Genomic DNA, 25,665 nt, shown 5'->3' with positions numbered 1-25,665 from the left:
GTATTTTGGGCACAGGAAGCCACCCATATTTGGTGACTGCATTATTACACGTATTACAACACTCCCTTGCTACCATATTACGTGTATACCGATCACACATCACTTTCTTACTAGTATACTAGTATAGTATTTTCAAAAAGTACGATCAGTACTGCATACTGTACCCACCACAGTTGATTCATCCTACCACCCCTTCAGAATTGCCGGAAGTTTGAATGAGTTAACCCTTGAAGCACCATGGGAAATTGACTGACGTCATTTATAGAACGGAAACAGGACTGCTTTCGGCTTACCGATCAGGAAAAATAGATATTTATGCACAGAAACGGGTGAAACAGCTTATTGATTTTAAGTCAGAGGTATACTTTAATACTTATAAGGTTAGTCTAGCTAGAAAAAAACAAAACAAGCCGCGTATAACCTGTCAACTGGTACCGTTTCTTTTGTCGACAGCTACCGGAGTCTTCGCAGTCGACGAGTTGTACACACCACACAGCGACACAGGTGAGTCCGATAAGAGATACGAAGTCAAGTCGGGACATACTTGTTCAAGGTTATTGTAGTCATTACCTGTTTTATCTCTTATTTAGCTTTCAGTTTAACCGAATATGATATATTATGGTGGTTTATTGTGTTCCAAATTGTCTACTTACGTTCCTGTCTGAGTTTTAGCGACGTTCTATTTTGATAATATCACTTGTTGTTCAGCACATCGCTGTCGGTAACAACATTCATGGAGAAACGTTTCTATTTGAATGGATAGTCGGTCAACACAAAGACTAGGAAACTCATGTGACCGTCAAAGCCAAGTCTAAGTTACCATGTTAACATGCAAGTCATCTCTGAGAACAACAGAGTGCGGGGGGGGGGGGGTCTGTCGCGATGACACAAACACCGTCTGATTAACACATTTCATTTGTATCATCAAACAATAGACAAAGGTCCTAAGTTATATATCGTAACAATTGAAGAAGAAATTTTAAGTAATCAGTCTTTTTAAACTCGTTTGATTACTGTAAACGAGTTTTCCCATCTTTGGACTTGTGTTGTTTGTGTATTCATTGGCAATCTCATTTCTTTCTCATTTATCAAAGTGTATTTTACAGTATGTACTTCATGACTTTGGAGGTGTGGGCACCCTTAAAATAAATTAACACATTGTTTGATATTGACTAACACTTATTCTTATATTACTAATGGTAGCTTCCACCATGGAAATACTTCCAGAGACAGGCAGTTACATAAACAATGTAGATAGATGGTGACATGCCCTGTGTGTGGGTGTATGCATGTAGGTTATGATGTCATCAGTTGTTATTCCCCAATATTTTTTCTTCCTTCAGCCAAGGAAAATACGAGTGCCCTAAGGGGGCTTTGTCACTACCAGTCGCTAGTCGAGTAGTGATAACCCTTAGGTCACGAGTATTTTCCGGCTGAATGAAGAAAAATATTGGAGAATAACATAATCATACCAGTGCCAGTAATATCAAAGTAAAATCAGTGAAACTAATAGTAATTTTGAATGTTTTGTCTCTTGTCATATTTTATTTCGAACACAGCAGAACCATGATGTAGACATGCGTTGTCGTGACATAGAATGACCAGAGTTTAGTACACGAGCCAAGATTTGAAGATGAACAAGAAATATGGAATATATCGTATACTTGTATATTCCATATTTTTTGTTCATCTTGGCTTGTGCCTGGTATAAAAGACATTCATTATATAAACAATAACTAGTACATGTACAACGCTGTTTCCTTGGGCTGGAATAAATTTTTTTTGTAATTCCAAACTCAGAGCATAAATAAGTGATTTACAGTAGCATGAATGGTTTCATGTTAATTAGTTACATTCAATATCCAGTATCCAGTGCCAAAATAATAACTGCAACCGAAAAAAACGTTACTTCCTTGCTCTGGAATCAAATTTATAGTAATTCCAAACTCAGAGCATAAATAGGTGATTTAGCACGAATGGGTAAATGAAACAGTAATTACGTTCAGAAACCACAATAACAGACATTTTATATTTCACCTCTGAAAAAAACCCACATTTTAATCTTATAATACCTAATATCTGTGTTGTTCCTAGAGAAATGCTAACAGACACGCATGAAAGATAGTTAAATCTTGTGGAGTAAAGATGGAATATCTACCATTAGACCATATTTCATTTTATTCTTTCACAGTAAAACACGTTGATGTCCATTATAATGCTTAAAATGTGCTATGTCACCATTGTGGATTAGGTTCAGGGGATTTCTTTTACGTAGAGGTATTTGTAGGGCTTCTTTTGTGAAATCAAAACATGAAATCAAAATGGCTACTGGTCTCATGTTCGCCTTCTATGAAGATATATACATATATAGTACAGTATATAGTACTTTTAAGAAAAGATTTAGATTGTAATATAATCAGCATGTACTAGTAGTTCCAGGAATATCTTGCTTGGAAGCATTTGTAGGGCTTCTTTTGTGAAATCAAAATTTCTTTCAAAGGCTACTGGTTTCATTTTAGTCTTCAGTTAAAACAGATTTTATAGGTATTATTGTACAAAAAATGTACCTTTTTATACTTTTAGTTTGTGATGGCATCAGCATCATTGTTGCAAGGAAGCAGGAAGCATTTATAGGGCTTCTTTTGTGAAATCAAAATTTCTTTCAAAGGCTACTGGTTTCATTTTAATAGTCTTCAGTTAAAACAGATTTTTTAGGTATTATTGTACCTTTTTGTACTTTTACTAGTTTGTGATGGCATCAGCATCATAGTTGCAGGGAAGCAGGAAGCATTTGTAGGGCTTCTTTTGTGAAATCAAAAAATTTCTTTCAAAGGTGACTTTTACTTTTATTTTAAGTCTTCAGTTGAAATTTTTGAAAATAGACCTAATTTTATAGTACTTGTAGTCTGTGATGTCATCACACAATGTCACACAAGCTCAATAAACGAACTTCGTTCCTTTAAGGGGGGGGGGGGGGAGGGTCTGGCGTCAGTGCAATTGCTGCTTAATTTTTGCATTTGACTTCTGACCAAATTTCAAAAACTTTCATATTGTGATGTCAATGCTAATAGCTTCTGTATTTACTACTGAGATGTTGATAAGTTCATTAAAATTTATTCCTAATGTGATATAAAGTGCTGGGTTTCTGGTAATATTTTAAAGGGTTTATCATCATCTTTTATTGCATAGATCATAGTGGTGTGGCTGCTACAATTTTCATCAAACTTTACATCACATATAAACTTGTTGATGTCGCACTTTTGAATGTTTGTTTAAGGGAGGGGGTGGGGGTGGGGTGGGAGGTTGTTGTTGACCCAAACAATCAAAGTTCGGCAATTTAGCTTGTGCGACATTGTGCAATCATCCCTTTATGGTTACAGGAGATGTAATCAAGTGATCATCATGGGTTAGTTTCAGGAGATGATCACTTTGCAGCATTCATAGAGATTATCATCATTTTGCAGCATTTCATTTTGTAGGGCTTCTGTTCTTCTTTTGTGGTATTTCTAAACACATGAGTACATGTATATATAGTACTATAGGACTGCACATATAAACCTCAAAAATCAGTTTCATTATTCCAGGATTACATGTATCTTATAAATGTATATATTAAAGGATTTACAAATGTATGAAACGGTTTTTCTGGAATTTGTTAAACTACGTTTTGCAGTTATTTTCCAACAAGTACTATGGTTGCTGAGGAAGAAAACATTAACAAAGTGTACAATTTGAATTAGCCGTTTTTCATCTCACGACAGATCTCATGTGTTCCCCGTGAGCCAGTACAATGTACATCCATAGCAACAACTCAAGGGTGGTCAAGCTAAAAGTGTCAAACGCTTAGCAACACTGTTTGTTGTTTATATCGTCATCACACATGGCCACAGTGAAAAGCACGACCATAATCACATCTTTGACAACCGTTGTTGCTAGGCATATTATTTGCATATCTCGCAAGATCTGCAACGAGATGTAAAATCCCTTATTAGTAGAGAACACAATATAACAATTAATTAACATTAAAATCTGTGAAAATGAAACATTCACAATATAGGAATTCTGTCTGAATGAAAAAATAAAGTAATATTCTAGTATCTCATAGAAAATAGAAGAAAAAACACTCCGTAAGTAACACATGATTAGTAAATACTTGCATTAATTAGTATCTCACTAACCAGTAACCATGGCAGTGAATAGGGAACATACCAATTATGGGGCTGTCTTGTTTGTTTTCAAAAAATCTATTTTTATATTTTTGTTTCGTAGTTACTACATTAGGAATAATAATTTATATAATTTGAATTTTCATTGAGTTCTACCATGTAAAGGTATTTATTCAAGTCAAACTAACATATGAGTGCCAGGTTCAAAACCAAGCTTTTGCTCAAGATTTAATCTTGTCACCTGTACGTGTAAGTATAGATAAAATTGAGCATTGTCAGTAATGAACAGATACACTTGTCTTTTTAGAAGTAATTTTTAGCATTCATGTACATTTATCTTTAGTTTCTGGATGAGAAAAACCTGTTGCATCTTGTGTAAGTTTACAATTCTCCAGTGTTTTTGATATATAAATTGGTATGTTCAGGCTCTCTGTAAAGTATAAAGTTCCTACTCTGGAAATTAATATGTAGTCAAATTAAAAAAATATTTTTCTGTTCCAAGGCAAGGAAAAAACTAATCACAGAATTACATATGTTTGCACGATTGTTTACATCGTATAAGGTTATCTTCAGTGTGCCCTCAAAAGCCAATTGGAAGTGCCACTGACGCACACAATTACTAGTGACGCACCAAAATTTAGTGTTCTCCTATCTCTTGCTATGCCTGTGGTGACTCACAAGAAATGCCAGTTTTTATCACACTGATCCATAACAACAAAATTTGGCTATCACCAGAGGGCACACTAGTTATCTTATAATATATTTTTACTGTTTTCTATATACATGTATTAATTCATTTTTTTTGTATATATGAAGTACAATGTACATGTATGTTGTAAGTTTGCACCTAGTTTCTATAGTATGCTGTAAGGATATACATGTACATGGATGGAACCTGATACCTGGAGCTGAAGGCTAGGCATTTTGTAATCAGTTTGTGTCGTGACAAGGATGGTGTGGCATACATGTACATGTACATCCTTATGTATGCTACAAGCAGGTAGTAATATGAATTCCATTGGAAAAGTAGGATTTCTCTTTAATATGGTATCTTTTTGAATCACTAAAACAGTGTCAATACATTAATGGTGTCAGCTAGGCTTTGATGTCATATGTAGATATACATTGTACATGTAACAAAGCCTATCCATCTACATGTACAGTTATACATGATGTATGACTGTACATGTATAAGGGTGTTGTTGTCTACTGCTTCTGCCTCCAAGCAGGTGCGTTACATTGTATTATTGAGTCCCATTGCTCTATTGCTGTTAACAGGTGTATACATGTAGCTCTATCAAAACAGATGTCGGGCTCCACCTGCATCACTGCAGTGTGTACTCAGATATGTTTGTGTTTCAAATAAATGACACCAAAATAATCACTTCATGGCATATGTCAAGTATACATGTAAAGTCAAGTATACATTTGTATATATCATATACAGGGTAACTGTAACCATACCTTGAATAAGGAAAAGAACACTATATGTGCTATTACTACATTTGTATATTAGTCTACTGGTACATTTGTAAATGATATTAAAAATAAATAAGTTGAATTCACTGCACTGCAGTGGCACAGTTGTATAGGGTTGAGTCATAGTCATACAGCTGTACATGTACATTGTAGTCTTGTGTTATGTAAAATGCTGTTATGTTATATTCTTGTAGTTGTGTAATCAGGACAATAAATAGGATCAGAGGGAATCGTGTGGGGATGATGCAAAGTGTTTGTTTTATAAAGTGTTTGTTTTATGTGATTTTGTATACCCAACATACAGTGAAGCATGTGTACACACATTCATTGCTACCTGTGGGCACACATGCTCACACACACATCATCATACACACATGCACATACAAACATACACCCACATACAGACACAAACACAAACACACACACACACACACACACACACACACACAATGAAAATACACAAGGCTGGCATACATTTTGTACATGCACGCACATACTGTATACAATGTACATGTACATGCACACACACAATTACTTTGTATGTAATAGATGTGTGTGTGCATGTATGCAGATTGAGTGAGTGTATGACTTGTATGGTAGAAGGAGGCATACAGGTACGTGTACATGTATAGCTACATGTTGAATGAACATGTCATTTGATAATAATCAGATTGGTTTATACATCATCAAGAAAATCAAAGGATAGCATATCTTGTGTATGTATGTATAAAGCTACATGTAGTACAAGTTAGAGAAGGTTCCTTAGTACATACAGTCTTTGCAAACCTTCAGGCACGACAGAGGAAATTACATGTCCTCTCTATACAGTTATTATCTAGAAAAAAAATCCTTATTATTCACTTCACTTGTATTAGGTTTCCGGCATCAAATTAGCCAATCATTGTCACACACGACAACCGCCATGAAAAGCTCCATAGAAAGACTTGCCAAGGTTGACAAGACTTGTTTAAATGTCTGTAGGCTCTTTGTCCATTGGATATTTATGGTACTGTCTTATTTTTTCTACTAGAGTGTGGTTCCATGTGACCATACACGTGTCTGTCTCTTAATAAATGTCCTTGTATATGTACATGTATGTATATAAGGTGTTTATGATAAGTATGGTAATCAACCAGTTTGCAGTGATCTACATTTTCTGTATTTGATGATCTTCTTAAATGTCAGTGTCATGACTCAAACACATGACAGAGAAACGTGACTTATTAGGAGAGATATACATGTACATTGTAGACGATGAAATCTGAAATTTTCAAGATTAATTTTTGATTGATTTTGTGTTCAGCAAAACGTCGTTCATAAATCAAATCTTTACTTGTGTTTTTGCATATTCGGCATGAATAGGACTGTTTTTATGTTTTATTTGATATTAACATTTCTAACATGTACAAATATACGTAAAACGTTATCTTTTACTAATGTTAAGTAACTACTTTATGCAAATCCTTTCAAGATGTACTCCCAAGACAGCGTATCATCAATTAATACATGAATTTATTGTAAATCATAATATACAAAGTACTTTTTGTATTTATGCAAGTACATTTTTTGTAGGTACACATTCAAAAAGGGTGCAAAAGTTGTTTAAAGTATGAATACCCCCCCCCCCTCTAGTCAGCCCCCCCCCCAAAAAAAAGAAGAAAAAAAAAGAAAGAAAATCACATGTACATGTATATCTACATGTACTACATTGTACATGTACAATGTACATGTATAATGCATAAATTCATAGATATACAAAAAATGTACATGTATTGTGCTTGTATTCAATCATAACTGTCCTTTCCTTTGTAGAATAATGAGAGGTAATATACCTAAATATTTTCACTACTAGAAAATTAAATTTTGCAATTTTAGTCTTCAACTGGTTCTCAAAGACTAATTTTTACTAATTACCAGACTGGTGCATTGTGTCCAGTAAAGAAGGCATTTTAGTTACTACTTTTTTAGCGTTTTTATTTTCCAGCGAAAAAAGCGAAAATATGTTAACGACAATTTTTCAGGCTCCTGGAGTAATGAATCAAAAAGTCACACGGAGCTCGCAGGTGCTACATGTATGTTTGCTGGGCCTGGTGACTCTGGGATAGCCTATGGACTGACTGGGAAAGCCTTGACAGTTCCACAGCAATGTGATACATTTTGTACATGTACATGTATAGTGTGTGCAACATACAATGTACATACTACATGTACATGTACTGTAGCCCTGTCACATAGTCCCAAACCAGAATGGATCTCTGATACATTATCTGCATAACAGCAAATCGCTAGGAGCAATTTCCAGTGTAGAATTTTTTTTTTTTTTTAAAGAAAAGAAAAAAAGAAAAAAAAAAGGTTGGTGCTCATGACCGAATAGTTGATAATTGTGAGAGCCTTTTCTCAGGAGAAAATATGCATTATAATAAATTCACATCATTTATTGTTATTAAATATGATTTGAAGTGTGACAGGTGTTAACAATGTCAATGTTTGGATCAAAAGTAGGTCAGTATGTGTACTAACGATAGTCACCTTGTAGACAAAGTACATTCCCTTATTATGTCAGTCATGTGATCAAATCTGCCCAATCAGCTTCCATCTTAATTAATCTGTTGAGTGAATATGTAATGATTATGTATGAAATTGACTAGAATAGTGATGATATATTTCACTTGATACATATTTTATTAGAAATTGCATTGAACCGTATACCGTAAATCATGTCTTGTACATGTATGCCCTACATTTACAGGTCTTAAAATTAGCAGTAGTCCAGGGAACAGAGACTGCATGTAACTACACATTGTACATGTACATTTTTGTACATGTACGTGTACATTTTAGCTAGCCTACCAAATTAGCAGTACTCCAGGGAACATACATGTACAAATGTACCATACACTACTACACATTGCACATTTTTATATCTAGACTACCAAATTAGCATTAGCCTACTACATACATGTACATGTAGACTATTTAAACATTGTAGCCAGCCTACCAAATTAGCAGTAGTCTACTACATGTACATGTATGGTACAGAAACTACTACACATCATATATTGAGTACCAAATTAGCAGTAGTCCAGGGTACACAGACCACTAAACATTGTATCTAGACTACCAAATTAGTAGTAGTCCAGGGTACATAGACTACTAAACATTGTATCTAGACTACCAAATTAGCAGTAGTCCAGGGTACACAGACCACTAAACATTGTATCTAGACTACCAAATTAGCAGAAGTCCAGGGTACATTTTGTACATACATTAGACTACTAAACATTGTATCTAGACTACCAAATTAGTAGTAGTCAGGGTACATACACTACTAAACATTGTATCTAGACTACCAAATTAGCAGTAGCCCAGGGTACATACATGTAGACTATTATTACTAAATATCATATCTACATGTACATGTACGCCACCACATTTATTAAATTCATACAATGTAAGGTGGTATTCTGTTAAACTAATGGAACTTAATAGAAACTGAAGTTGTAGTAGTTTACTTGGCTTACAAAATGTAAATTAATGTGACTATCAATCAGGCAATAAAACATGTAACATGTATGCTGATAAAACTGTTCGCAGTGAAAAGTGCATTGAAAGTCAACTATACAAAATGTATGTACATGTACATGTACATGTGTATGCTGTCAGGCACTGTAGATTTGTGTAATATTCTCTAGCCATAATCCATGTAATCCTGTGAACAAGATATCTGATTAGCATGTACAGGTGTATGTAATGAATTTCAATCAAGTTACTAATTTCAGTTTTGTTTTAGTACATTTTTATAACTTGATGAAGTACACCATTTATGTTCTGTTTTGCCATGTACACAATGTACATGTACTTGAACAATCAAAATGACCACAAAGGAGAAATACAGTATATATGTATACATTTATGATTTTGTATGTTATAAATTCTAATGGCTTTTGCTGTAAGAAAGATTCTTCTTGACAAAGTAAATGTACTCACATAGGTTGAGAGAAGGCCATATGTGTACTTGTAAATTGTAATTTGTAGTGTGAACATGGACACAGTTTATTTTCACTATAGTCCATGTAATATGAAGCCTTTGCAAAAGTTTAATCTGATTGATTAGAAAACAGTGACTCGTTTTGCTAGACTAGTGTTGTTTATGCCACAAGCTGCACATTTCAAACCGACAGTATCATCTACTGCAGAAGTACATGTACATGTATACTTAACCATCACTTGCAATTGACTGCATTCAAACCTGTATCAAGATATAACCCATTAACCATCATCATCTGATGATGTAATTTATCATACATGTACATACAAATGTACATATAAACTGCATGAAATTGCTACTACATTGTTAGTCTAGCTGCTAGACCTTGGGCTTTCTTCTGAAAGGTGCAATCGAGTTTCTTATTGGTGCTAATAACATTTTGTAGTTACGTAATAAATTGGCTTTCAACTTTCCTTTGGCCACATGTACATGTACTACTTGTTTGATATTATGATGTACTTTGATTTTATCATTAAGTTACTCAGGAATATAAATAGTTTGTTATGTAAATTTATGCTAATTTATGCTAATGAGTCAATATCCTATCAGCAAAATCCCTGGGGAGAACACTGGGTGCAATCAAGGGTGAACGCCCGAGTTATCGCCCTTGCAAGCGATGTTCGGTCACCTTCACAGTGAGCAGAATAGCCTGAGGGGTCTAGCAGCCAGACTGCTACATTGTATGCAATTACAATGTAATTGTTCTAACAATGCCAAAAGACAATTGTAATAGAAGACATATACATGTACATGTACATTGATACATGTGGTATGTAAATGTACCTTTGTACATCAACATTAACAAGGCATACATGTACATGTACATGTATCGTATGTAAACTGCAATGGCGTGGTTTTATTTGAAGTATTTTCACCGTAGTAACAAGCTTATAAACTCAGCTTGTGCCACTTTAATAAGCCATATGATAGTTGTGTACTGTCCAATCAGTGGGCCCCTTGTACATGTAAAAGGCTTTACATTGACCCCTACAATGTAGTTATACATAGTTATTTGCAATGATCAAGTCTTTTAATCATTTTAATTTCATTTCTTTCATAGCATTTCAGGATGGCTGCAGCTGAAGTGGAAACTCGATCTGCTTGTTCTATATCGTCTTTGTCATCACCAACACCTAAAAAATCCAAAAAAGCAGACTCTCGTTTTTCGATACGTAGACTACTACAACGTCCGAAACGTAAAAAAACGAACAAAGATGATGACACCTCAATCGCAGGTAGTATCATGCAGGAGAATGAGGTCCAGGCTGTCAGTTTTCAAGTGGAAAAGAAATCGAAAAAGAAGTCTGGAAGTGGGAAACTGGAATGTCCACTCTGTTTAATGGAAAGACCGAAGGATCAATTTCCAGATATAATGACATGCCACCATAGGTCCTGTCAAGAGTGCCTTCGACAGTATTTGAAAATTGAAATAACTGAAAGTAGAGTGAACATAGCGTGTCCAGAGTGTGCGGAACATTTTCATCCTAACGATATACGAATGGTACTCAATGATGAAACTATATATTGTAAATTTGAAGAATTTACACTACGAAGACTGCTTGTGACAGACCCTGATGCTAGGTGGTGTCCAGCACCAGACTGTGGGTAAGTAAAACGTACATGTACATGTAGACATGTACAACAGGGTGTGTGTGTGTGTGGGGGGGGGGGGGGGGGGGCTACACTGTCTGTCAAGAATGAATGCCATAGCTGTAAGGAGTTACATAATTTATACATACATACATGTATGTATGCAAATCACACTAGTGCAAGTCTCACCTTTACAATGTGTTATCTGATCGGTATTTTTTGTTTAAGGGCTGTAAGTAGGCAAAGTCTACCTGAGTTCCCCTCTCATTTTAGGGTTTCCCATCAAAATTACATGTATAGAGAAACCAAGCAAATGAATGTGATCTGATCTCCTTTTTCTATCACTGAGGTTTCTAATCCTTAGCGAAAACACTTTTATTGAATCCTGTCTGAGCCATTAGTGTTGCGGCTTTGCATATCTATAAAATTCAAGTTTTAACTTTAGGGGCTGTTTTTTCAGACCTCGCTCAACTGAATTCATAAGATTCATAAGATTAAGTGGGGCCAGACATAGGTACTATGAACTCTTGACTTCTTTGCATGTCCAGTTATGTTAAAGTGGTGTTATGGATGAGAATTGGGTATTCATTGGGGATTGTTAATTTATAAAACTATTTTATCATGGCTTTCTGCTTGAAAAATCATTTGTGAAGCAACATACAATGTATGTCAAGTCCTTGTTTGTCGCTCAATAAATTGCAAAGGTTAATAAATCATTACATGTGTAAAATGTCTGTTACTGTTCATACAATGACAAACCTTTTACACATTTTTTTAAGCATTTCGCAATGTACTGAGTTACAAACACAGACTTACATATAACTATGTTGTTTCACATGGAGTTTTCAAATAGGAAGCCGTGATAAAATTGTGTTATGAATAAAAAGAAAACAAAAACCCAAAGCCCCATCCATATGGCCACTTTAAGGGTGTCAAGTAAGTAAAATCTACCTGAGATACAGTACCTTGGTATTTGAATGGATTACCCCCCTCCCCACCAAATTTATGGTGCAATGCATGGTACATGTATGGAAATCAATGTGTTCTCAAGTTTTACCAAATTTTCCCCTCCTGTTACTAAGGCTCCCCAGCTGCAGCAAAAAGACTACTGTCTTCTTGTACTATATTATTATTTGCCCTGTCTTATTGTTTATAAAAAGAATGAGTTATCTTAGAGTTGAACACAAACAGACTGTTTATCTTGGCTAGACAACATGTCACTTGAATAGAGAATGTGACCTGATCAAAAGCTATGTCAAGCAATCTCTAAGTCTAACTAACAGCACTGTCAGACTTGTTGATTACCCAATAGTCTAATGTGTTGTGTGATAGCATATATACATGTATATATACATGTATATATATAATTATATATAATATTTTTAGCTCACTGTCTTTGTGTTAATGTTCTTTATCAAACTGTTATTCAGTGCTTGTTTGACTGAAAATGTTATCTTTAGTGGCACTTAGTAATTGAATCTCGGGGGGGGGGGGGGGGGGGTACCACTACCAGTGGCCAGTTCTAGTAGGGGTGTGTGGCCAGTCCTGGAAACCCCAAGCCCCATTTTAGACCCACTTTGACCAAAAAGCAATAACCCAATTTACTAGACCATTGTATACCTGTATGATTTGGTAAAGGACAGTGGACCACATTTTAGACCAAGCAAAATAAATAATAATGCAAAGTGGACCCCGTTTCAGTTTAAAAAAAGGACCCCATACATTTTTGTATTAGGCCAAAGGGTTACAATACACACCCCAAAGGGCGGCACATATATGTATACTCAATTAAGGGGAGTAGCGTCTAATCGTCCCCCCCCCCCTTCTTGATTCAGTATGTTCTCCAATGTAAAGAAAAACCAATGATACATGTACCTTGTACCTAGAGCAGAAATATGTGTCTTGAACAATGAGCTGTTGTTTAAAACATCCCCACTGTCCTTGAAGAGTACAATGTATTGATAGCTTGTTATGTTCATTCTGCAAACACAGGACATCAGCTTGATTGTATCTTGTTTAACCTTAAAGCATGTCACACTTAACCTTTCTGCCCCCAATTTTTTTTCTTGTTAATATACAAGTATTGCCACTTGTTTGCTTGTTCTTGCAAAGGTAGAGTTAATCCGCGACTCTTTTTTACAAATGAGAAAACTCGATTGATAATCACTCGTGTATGACTATAGTCGTAGTGTCATGTACGCTAGGGGATTTGTCTTAAATTAGTGTGTTGGCATGTAATTTGTGCTTGATCAGCAATATCTCTTGAGTCTTAGGTACTTGAATGCAAGTGTGATGTCACTGAAAAAATGTGGAATAGATAGGATTTATTTTGTGGCGAAATTGTGTGGGTTGTCTGTACTTTAATCTATCCATTCAAAATAAATATCCATGTACATGTACATGTAGGTGGTGATAATCCTTGCATACCAGGTTATCTAATTTTAAGTCTAAAAACAGAAACACTGAATTTTATGTGTGGAGGGGGAATCATATATTTATATCAATGATCAGTGGTTGGATAATGTCATTAAAATATATAGTTATAAAAAATATCGCATGTAGGAAAAAGGTCTGCAGAGAGATTTAAATCGAGGTGACATCCTTTTTAAATTTTATTTTTCATGATCTACATGTAAGTAGCATCTCTGAATGTACAATGTACATGTACCTATGACATTTGTAGTTGTGAAAGCACAATGTATACAAAACAATGAAAGTGTACATATATTATACGTCTAGTGTGTACACCCACCAAAGGATACTGACAATGATAACAAGTTGATATCATTTCTATTTAATATATTTCTTGCCATTTTGAAATATTCCATTGCCCTGGATGTGAATAGATTAAAGAATTAATTAGAAGGAAAATGGCATCTCTTTCAATTCAAGTGTGTTGTGACAGTTTCACATGAGATCTCTAATCTAATAACTTATGTACTTGTAATTGAGTTCACTGCAATTTATGGAGTGATGTCATGGCCGGGTTACATATGTGTTAAATTCTTGTACATTTGTATTAACTAACCTCTTCATTTCAAAAAAAAAAAAAAAAAAAAAAAAAAAAAAAAAAAAAAAAAAAAATTCAGTTCAATGAAATTTATTGAGTGATGTCATGGCCAGGTTATGCATTATATTCGTTATAGCAACCTCTTCATTTAAGAAAAACAACATAAAAACATAAACCAGTTGTTCAAATTAAAGTACTATTTGTAAAGTTATCAATTCCATGTCTGACATCAGTGTCTGGGTAGTCATAAAGATAACATAGGACCATTTTATCATTCTCGTCCAACGCTAAGTTCTACCTGACACCTGTTTTTCACATCTAAATTTTTAATCCAGATCTGAAATCAACCTCTAATAGTTTTAGCTTTCACATTTTATGTTTTGTTTGTTTTGATTAATTTTAAAAGAGAATATAGCTAAACTTTTAAATGGATAATTTGGGGTAATGTGGTAGGATTTTAAAATACACATAATTCTGTAACAAGTTGACCTTCTGGTATGTCACTAGGCACTGTTAGAAAAAGTGTTCAGTATGACACCAACACATTTACATATATAATGTGTATACTGTGTCTGTATTTGTAAACAGTAAATATTATGGGTATTTATAGATTTATTAATAGCAACTGATAAACACAAAAATGTACACAGGTGGTATCTAGACACATGTACAAAGTCCTTATAGTGGGTTCACTCGGTAGACTACCAGTACTTGTATGTGCAATGTGCTGAAATAACCATGTATTAAAATTTGTGTATCTGAAATATATAAAATTTGTGTGAAAAATATTGAAATATATACTTAATATAAACTAATGGAAACTAATTAATTACATACCCGTATATTGTATCATTTCTTTAGTGTTGCTACATTATATTACAATTTACATGCAAATAATGTATTTTAGAATTTCTATATTAGTATGTGTTACAAAAAATGTACATGTCAAGTACAATGCGCATTGTCATGGCCTGCATTTACATGTACACGATTGTATACACATACATTGTACATGTACAGTACCAGTGTTTTTTTCCCGAAGGGTTAGGAACACAGTAAAATAGGAAGAAAAATGTTGCAATTTGCATATTTCTGTGCATCCAGTGGCCACTTCTGGTAGGGGTGTTCAACCAATACTGATAACCCCAGACCCCATTTTTGACCAAAAACCAATATCCTATTTTGAGACCATTCTGGTTTTTTAGAAGATCAAATGTTAGACCAAAATACATTTGTAGTGTATTGTACATGTACATGTAGTTCCCTATTTAGGAATTGGTACATGTACATTTGTAGATCACAAAATGTAGTTTTCACTAGAAAACACACCACAAACTTCAAAGGGCATGTATTGCTGTGACACTCATTTCTACCATTGTTCAACTTTGATATTAAGGTGCAAATGATTTGTTGTTGATAAGGATAGACAATCTATAGTAATACTTGTATCTTCTGTTGTTGTGTCATACAATGTGTACATGTCCATGTATAAGAACAATACAGGGTAATCATTGATAACATGTGATGTAACACTGAAATTGACTTGTCAAAATAAACATCACAGTTTTTCAATGTGTTTACTGTGGAAATGGTGATGGGTAGAAATATTCATTTTGTAAGTCCATGGACCTTCATTGTACATGTACATGTAGTTGATTATACTTTTATTGCCAAGTACATTCATGTGATATGCCTGTATTATTGATACAATGTATGTGTACATGCATGTCATGGTTAATAATCTGTCACCTTGCAGTACATGTACATGTACATGTAGCCCACTGAGGTGTGTAACTTGTCAGAATTGAAGCTGACCAAATATGGTCATCAGCTTGGTAGATCAAATGATTACAAAGTGTCCATGGACATTCATAATTGTAGTTTACATACATGTATATTTGTAGTGGCGAGTAGTACATTCATGTGATATGCCTGTATTATGATATGTGTACATGTATGTTGTCATATGATTAAACTCTAAGCTGTCTCCTGGAGGTAGCTACTAAGGTGTGTAATTTGTCAGAATTCAAGCTGATGAAAAATGTTTATCAGCTTGGTAGATCAAATAATTTAGAAAGGTTATAATGCACGTCAAGTAGTTCAAAGTTTTTAGCACTGACTCAGTCACCGTTCCTCATCAGAATGACAACTTCCCATATAGTAACATGGTTTTACCAGAATTGAAGCTGTTTTTTTATATGCACGTACAATGTATATTAAATATATAAATGCACTTATTAGATGAATTCATGAGATGAAAGTTTAATACATTTCTCTCTCTCTCCCTCTCTCGTCTCACAGCTATGTGGTGATTGCATCTGGTTGTGCTAGCTGTCCTAAGTTACATTGTGAAAGACCTGGATGTAATACCAACTTCTGCTATCACTGTAAACAAGTGTGGCATCCTAACCAAACATGTGATATGGCTAGACAGCAGAGACTGGCTAAGTATAGAACATCATCCATCAGTGTCAGACACAGCATCAGCTCTGGCATGGGTAAGCAGTTTAAGGATTTTAAGTGTGTTAATTGTGTGTACCACATTTCTTTCTTTCTGTTGTTGTTGTTGTTGTTGTTGTTGTTGTTGTTGTTGTTGTTGTTGTTATCTTTCTTGACATCTCTTCCTTTGAGTACTGACATAGACTATTTATATCAAACAAGCTAGGGGGTCAGACATACATTGTCTTGTGTAATTTTTCAATACATGCATTTGATGAGTATTTTATCTGTAATAATTTAGCCTTTATATCAATTGGGATAAATATGGAAATTACATTTGATTGTTTTATTCCTATGGGGATAAATGTTTATCTCGATGCGGAGATATTTCTGACAGACTATGCTTCAATTTCAAATAAGGTATTATGAGTCACCAGATTTCATCTTTGTCTGTCTGTCTGTCTGTCTGTCTGTCTGTCTGTCTGTACATCAGGACTGTCTGTCAGTAAATAAAGAATCATTCATACAGTGTCTGATGTCATGATTTTATAGCAAGTGAACTCCACTAATGGGAAACTTTATCACTTACGTCAGTAGTCGTGTTGACAGATTTCCTCAATTGTCTGATTAAACCAGTTTTGAAAAAAAAAACTGATCCACGATCCCCTGAAAATTACTGGAATAGAAATTGGATTAGTTAAGACTATTGTGTGATAGTACAAAGAATGTGATCAGATGCAAATCAAGGAGATTGAATGGAAAATGAGTAATTTTGTCTTTAATTGAAAACACAATATTATAATATAATATGTGCGTTGATGAATTAGGAATATTTGTCGAAATCAGTCAAATAACTTTATTATAATCTAGAGTGATTTTCTGACCATGGCGCCATATTGAGTCATAACACAGACTTGCCCAGAGGAAAATACTAACAGTAAATGATTTTATTTGCATTGCAAAGTAAGTGTTATAAGTTTATGATGATTGAATACACAATCAAATCAAATTAGAGTAACTGCTTTGTTTTTATTCAATACAGTGTTTAGTATTAATTATGTATCCACTCACCCTGTACCGTGGCCTTCAAAAATCCCCACCAAATTTTCTTCTCTGCTACAGTGGTCCAAGTGTTCATCATATATATAATACAAATGTATATACATCATGTATACAAACTCACCATACATGTAATATACATGTATCACACATATACATTCATTCATACTTAATATCAAACATAGACATTATACATACATACCTACATACGTATGTACCTCAGGGGTGAACAAATCATTTTGTGAACTGGTGATCTTAAAAAATCCAGTGGTCCTGCTGAGACAATTAGTGGTCCCAGGTCCCACTAATGTGAAACATTAAATCTTTCCTATGAATCTGTATATTCAGATGACTTTTTAACATAGTTATTAACAGTAAGGTACTGGTCCAATGGACCAGACAAGGTAAAATTTGTGTGGTCCGCCCAAAAAAATCGCTAGTCCTGGACCCAGGACCAGTGGATTTGTTCACCCCTGTACCTACATACATACATACATACATACATACATATATACACAGACATACCTACATGTACATACATACATGCACACACACACACACACACACACACATACACACACATACACACACACACACACACACACACACACACACACACACACACACACACACACACACACACACACACATAACATGCACATAGATCAAATAGGAGTGATAATTTCATTTCCAACACATCGTTTCAATATTTTCTTGCTGTATAAAATTGTTGTGTTTTACTATGTTTACAAAATGTACCTTGAAGTCAATGAGGCATGACTTAATGGTGTATAGAATAAACAACATAGGGGAATTGGAGCCGGCATACATGTACATGTATTGAAACTTTCCCATGTGATAATCACATGGAAACACCCGTAGGGAAACTGAATACCTGTATATGTACAGTATAGGTATGCAGACTAATTGGTGACTGTTTTTATAAAAATGTTTTACAACACTTCAAGTCATTTATTCATATTCTATGAAAGATAACAGTTAGATGCCATCCTAGTCACATACAACAAAATCAATCACTTTAGAATTAGAATACTGTTTGTGTTATTATGTTGTCAGTAATTGACGAGTTCTTTTTACGAGTCCGTTAGAAATATAATGTAGCTGTTGTACAAGAGACTATTAAAAAAAAACATAGATTGATGAGAAAAGAATGGTCATTTATCAATTTTAATGAGAGCTTGTTGGTATGAATGACACTTTATACATGTATGTCTGTCAGATTGGTTATTTGAAACACACAGCAAAATGTCAAAAGATATTTCTTGATTTAACCAAACTACAGCTCTCCAGTCTGAACTGCAATCATCAGGGAACGCGATAACATCATCATGTGTACCGTATATGAACGCAGTCGGGGGTAGGAAAAGACATTTCTTAATGTAAAACTCCACCTCTCCAGTCTGAAATTAAAATCATTAGGGGTCGTGATAACGTCATCACGTGTACAAGAACGCAATTAGGGATAGCAAAAGACATTTCTTAATTTAACCGAACTCCACCTCTTCAGTCTGAAACTGAAGTCATTAGGGGTCGTGATAACATTGCGTTTATATGAACGCAGTCGAGGATAGCATATATTTTAGTGCTAGAATAACGACTTTCCCTATACGTGAGTCGAGATGATTGTAGTAATCGTAACGCGTCATATAGGAACAGTGTGCCCTCTAATAATAGCCAAGTTTTGTTGTTCTAAGTCAAAATGATAAAAAACTGGCATTTCTTGTGAGTCACCACATACATACATGTATACATATAGTAAGAGATAAGGGAACACCAAATTTTGATGCAACACCAGGAATTGTGTGCCTCAGTCTAGTGGCAGGTCAAATTTGTTTAGAGGGCACACTGTATAAATAGTCATAGGAACTACATGTACTTAAGCTTACATAATGATATCATACTGCAATCATGTACTTCCTGAAAATATGGTTTCTTTTCATAGTTGTCATAATATTTTCTTGTGTGAATGGCAACAGATTCTTCTTTGATGTGTGTACATTGTGTAGTAAAGTGATGACACAAACGCCTTGTTTTGATAATTTTGAGTCAGTTGTTGTTGCAGAAGAAAATATGAGATTGTAATCGTTATGTTGCTATTTTATTCTCCATCACCCTTTTTTGTCTGTTGCCATGGCTGCTGGTGATATCACCTGTATGACAAGATGATACTCAGTGGTTCAAAACAATAAGTTGATGTCCTCGCTCTTTCTGTTTTCTATTACTCTTCATCCTTTTGTCATTTGTTGTCATGGCTACAGGTATTGATGTCACCTTTGATAACTGGATAATAATTACATTGGTACCTGTATGGTGTAACACAATAAGTTGCTGTCATCACTCTGTCACATACATGTATTGCTCTTCATCCTTTTGTCATCTGTTGCCATGGTTACAGATGATAATAGCACCTATTTGATAGGATAGTTATATTTGTAGATGCATGGTGTGAAATAATAAGTTTTTACTCTTAAATCGTCTGTTGTCAATTACACTTCATCCTTTGTCATCAATTGCCATGGCTGCAGGTGATGATATCAACTCTTGTACCCAAGTAGACAACTATAATCACAATGTGTAAGGAAAGTTGTTGAATTCTACATCATCCTTATATTGTCTGTTGCCATGTTTACAGGGGATTATATCAAACTCTGTCTTAGATGTTCAGTATCCATTGTTACCACATCTTAATGTTGTCTTTTGTCAGGTGGTATTATATCAACCCCTGTCTAAGATTATTGTTTCTTCATCCTTTTGTTGTCTGTTGCCATGTTTACAGGTGATGATATCAAACCCTGCCCTAGATGTTCAACACTTATTGTTACTTCATCTTTTTGTTGTCTGTTGCCATGTTTACAGGTGATGATTTCAAACCATGCCCTAGATGTTCAACACTTATTGTTACTTCATCTTTTTGTTGTCTGTTGCCATGTTTACAGGTGATGATATCAAACCCTGCCCTAGATGTTCAGCGTTTATTGTTACTTCATCTTTTTTGTTGTCTGTTGCCATGTTTACAGGTGATGATATCAAACCCTGCCCTAGATGTTCAGTGTTTATTGTTACTTCATCTTTTTGTTGTCTGTTGCCATGTTTACAGGTGATGATATCAAACCCTGCCCTAGATGTTCAGCGTTTATTGTTAAGATGGATGATGGTTCTTGTAATCACATGACCTGTGCAGTATGTGGTGCTGAGTTCTGCTGGTTATGTATGAAAGAAATATCCGATTTACATTACCTCAGGTAAGGAAAACTGTGGGGTGGAGTGGGGTGGGGTTTGTTTCTTCTATTAAAATCTACCACCATACCTACCTACATGCGGATGGCAAAGAAAGAATTGAATTGATGGCGCCTTACTCCATCAAAATAGCATGTCATATGCTGAAATGATAATTGTCAATATTTCCAGAAATTTGTTAAATTATTCAAAGAAAAATTGTTACAGTGATTGCTTTTCTTCATTGTAAGCATTAAAAATAAAATAATATGGAATCAAGAAAAGCTAAAAATATTATATTGACTATATTTTCATCCGTATTTGAATTATGTAAAAGTAAAATAAATGTCGATTGTTTGTTATCATCTAATTGTCATTGCTTCATCACAAATGAAACTGAAATATTAATTTTTTGATATTTCCAGCAATTTTATGATATGTATTAAGTTGAATATGTAATTGTGTACTCTCTTCCCTGCGATCACTAAAATGATATATGATATCTGAAGTTATTTGAAATATAAATTTAGACATTTCCAGCTGTGTTGAATTATGGAAAGAAAACTAATTGTCAGTTTGTTATATTCTAACTGTTACTATTTTATAATAATATATGAAAAGTATGAAACTTGAAATATTAAATTTTTAATATTTCCAGCAATATTGAAAATAGTTGTGGAAGTATTACTAAAATAGAGAATATATTGTTCATGGTTCCAAGAATCAATAGGGCAGTAAAATATAGTTGCGTTGGAACGGTAAATTGGAAACCAATGTGATGTTTCGATCCGTCTAGTATGGACCTTGATCACGTTGATTTAATTATTCAGTGTCTCTGAAACGATTTTACTAAATTAAAATCAGTACCATGGTTTGGTATCTCATATGTAACTATTAATTAATAATTGTAAATATTTGCTGTGATGATTTCCAGCCCTTCTGGGTGTACATTTTGGGGTAAGAAACCTTGGAGTCGTAAGAAGAAGATCCTATGGCAGTTAGGGACATTGGTTGGTGCTCCTGTCGGGATAGCTTTAGTTGCCGGTATAGCTGTACCAGCCATGATCATTGGTATACCAGTATATGTAGGCAGGAAGGTATGTACAAACTTTTGAATCTGTATTTTCGTAAATTTACTAATAACAGTGTACATATTTGTATTTGTAAAATTTGTAGCATGAAAGGAACGTCTTAAGATGGCAGTACATGTATATGTAGGAAGGTACACATGACATGTTTATATATGTTAGAACTTTTGAATTAGTATTTCAGTTATGCAAATGACAGACAGTGAATTCGTAAAATTTGTACCATGCAAATAAGTTGTCTATCACATCTTAAAATGGCAGTATATGTAGGCAGGAACTTACATGTATGTAAAAACGTTTGAATCAGTGTTTCCATCTTACAAATGATAGTGTATTTTGTAAAATTTGGAGCGTGAAAGTAAATTTCTGTCACATCTCAAGATACCAGTATATGTAGGCAGGAAGATACATTTTATGTACAAACTTTTGAATCAGTGTTTTTATGTTACAAATGATTACGTATTTGTAAAATTTGTAGCGTGAAAATAAGTTGTCTATCACAGCTCGAGTTGACAGTTACAATCACTTCATTCTGTACAGTATTTCTGTGATGTTGAAATTGTCGACATACTCAGTCTGGGAGATAGACAGAGAGAAATAATATATTAAGTGTGTGAATGAAGAACTGACGAGTAGTGAAATAGATTCTTCAATCACTCGACATGATTTTTCAGTCGTCAAAATAACAAAAACAGAAATCTCAAGTTTGCTGAGTACATGTCTTTCTCATTAGTATATTTAGTCACATTAAATGGTTCTATTTTTATGCAATTCATAAATTTTCAGTACACTTAACAATAATATTGACATTTCAAGAAACATGATTATCGACTGTCACAGAAAAAAAAAAACTATTGTCTTTGATATTTTAAGTTTTGCTGAAAAATTTGTATGAGATATAGATGCTGGCTCCGTCTGGAATATAATCAAAATTAAATAGTTGATAAAATGTAGACCATTTCTAATTCACAATAATTATTTCTAACTTGTCCACATCAATTTTATGAAGTGTGGCTGTCTGAAGGGTTAATCCCGAAATAAGTTATTTTTCAACTTTTTTTGCACCTCAGCGACATTATCTGAAAAATATCAATGACTGTAACTATAATTACAAAATGTTTGTATGTGTTCAATTGAGTTTTCAAATGTGTATGTAACATTCCTTTTTTTTTGATTGATAGATCCATAGTAAATATGAAGGCAAGAACGTATCAAAGCATAAACGTAACTTGGCTATTACCGGTGGTGTTACATTGTCAATCATAGTATCCCCAGTACTCGCAGCTCTTACAGTCGGTACGTATTTATTTACCATAATATATGTTGTATATTGTACAGCGCATTGCAGCTTACTGTTCACTTGCTCTGTTTGATACAACTGCACAGTATCCAATAAGAAACTGCACAATGCTACACACTGAAAATGAGTAATAACTAGCCATCCATATGGTTGTCGTTAGCACCTTGACGTCCTAATCTTGAATAATTTAGAGTAATGAACAGTGACGGCTTTTCAGTATGAAAAACGAACAAGCCCCAGTCCGATCATGTTTTGTCCAAAATTGTACATACCCCTTATAAATATCACCTTTCTGTAACAACTCACACATTCCCTAATCATTCAGACATCCACACATACTAAATTTATTACCAAATCACCAGCTGCTCATTGGTGTCATAGATTTTCATAGATGAAGTGCTGCATCATTTACTGTACATATTCAGGTTTGACAATAACCCCCACAAAGTTAGAGGACCTTTTATACTCCTGTCTCGCCTTTTAAATTTACCATGTTTTTTTAAGTGCAACACAATATATGTGCCATGCCAGCGTTAGACACAACACTTTGATACTAACATACTAGTAAAGGTGTTACAGTCAGACCAGTGTAAGCACTGCAGGAGCCCAATACTGGCACAGTGCCAGGCCTAGGTGGAACGATTCTTGAACTGAACTCAGTATTATGCACGATGTTAGATTTTGATGATAGTGTATTTGATGTATTTTAGATGTTGCATGGTAATTAATTCAGTAGAGCATTCCTATAAAGTCATTTTAATAGCACTTCAAAGTGAGCACATTTATGGCCATTTTGTGCTGGTACACCAATATACATGTATATTGGATTCTTTAGCAGTGTTTGCCATTCAAATAAAATGTGTCTGGAAAACACATGATTTAGTATCATGTGTGTAGAGTTCAAGTGCTCCTTAAAAGTGCTAGAATTTCAAACCTTGCGTAGGAAGTGTTTGAAATATATGGAATACATGTTACAACTTGAGCTCAAACTAAAGTTGACACAATTTCTAGTGACGCAACAAAATTTGGTGTTCCCCTATTTCTTACTATGTGCTGACTGCCGAGAAATGTCTATTTTTCTCATTTTGACTCACAACAACAAAATTTATAAATTGTATACACACTGCTACATGAAGTAACCAATTAAATACATCCTATAGGGAAGGGACTTTATAGCATTACACTTAGGCGGGAAAAAAATAGTTGTGTTTTTTTCCGATAACATGGCCTCAGAAAATAGGGTTGGTAGGTTGGGATGTATTTTATTTCATTTTATATTTTCAGTTGTTTTTATTTTCAAAAAAATATTTCTTCGACCCAAAAACAAACAAAATGTTCAATTTGGTCAGAATACCCCTTCTGTGATAGTTGATGAAATATGTATGGACATCACTGGGGAAAGAAAACAGATGTACATGAAGGTCAAGAAGACAAAGAATTTCTTTTGTTTTTGTATTTCATGTATACTATAAAACAAATGCTTAGGGTCAGCAGCTTAAACTAGGGTTGATTGGCTTATCGGAATCACAATATGTTTTCTTTTATTTGGCCATATTGTATACATTCTCACTGACTACTAGTAACCATTTTCAACTCATTATTTCTCCCCCCAGGTATTGGTGTACCAATTATGCTAGCCTACGTGTATGGTGTAGTCCCTATATCGCTATGTCGTAGTGGTGGTTGTGGAGTAACAACCAGTAATAGTGGTGGTGTAAGGATTGAGTTTGATGATGAAAATGACGTCACTGTTGGAGTCACAGGAACATTTTCAGGTACAGAATTGTCTCAGGTTTTCCTAGCGTACGGGAAGCCAAATGTGTTACAAAGCAGATATGAAAACTCACAAATCATTGAGAATATTGAGAACCTGGAAAAGTACTATAATATAAAGTATACAGTGGTGACATTTGAATGTTGTTAATGTTTCAGCAGTTGCAGGCTATATTTTCCAGCTGTATATTCAAATTATTCGACTTTGAAGTTTTGTAGACATACACTTGACATACGTTCGGCCATTTTGGTGATTTCCTGCAAGGATTTATGGGAAAACCTTAGATGATGACATCATAATTACTAGAATTTCATTGTCTTGACAAATTACAAAGCACAATAATCAACAAACATGTGCTAAAAGTATCTTTCATTTATAGCAAATGTAGAGATACGTGTGACAGTACTTTTCTTAAGCTACTTGTAAGTTGTTCTCTCTAGATTGAGAAATAATGTATTGTTTATAGTCCACTTAT

General features: G+C 34.4%; 1 protein-coding gene across 1 annotated transcript in view; it reads left to right on the top strand.

The window, feature by feature from the left end:
- Window positions 1-263: 263 nt before the first annotated feature.
- Window positions 264-25,665, top strand: part of LOC144444841 (E3 ubiquitin-protein ligase RNF19A-like) — a 40,754-nt gene continuing 15,352 nt past the window's right edge. Inside the window, exons 1-7 of the mRNA XM_078134393.1 lie at window positions 264-504; window positions 10,754-11,298; window positions 16,595-16,791; window positions 20,910-21,054; window positions 21,963-22,125; window positions 23,298-23,412; window positions 25,030-25,191. Coding sequence (XP_077990519.1) covers window positions 10,763-11,298; window positions 16,595-16,791; window positions 20,910-21,054; window positions 21,963-22,125; window positions 23,298-23,412; window positions 25,030-25,191 — 1,318 coding nt within the window. The 5' untranslated portion in view covers window positions 264-504; window positions 10,754-10,762. The remainder of the gene's footprint in view (window positions 505-10,753; window positions 11,299-16,594; window positions 16,792-20,909; window positions 21,055-21,962; window positions 22,126-23,297; window positions 23,413-25,029; window positions 25,192-25,665) is intronic.

Source organism: Glandiceps talaboti, chromosome 13 (assembly GCF_964340395.1).
Source record: "Glandiceps talaboti chromosome 13, keGlaTala1.1, whole genome shotgun sequence".
Classification (NCBI taxonomy): Eukaryota; Metazoa; Hemichordata; class Enteropneusta; family Spengelidae; genus Glandiceps; species Glandiceps talaboti.
This window is presented reverse-complemented; position numbering and strand designations above follow the sequence as displayed.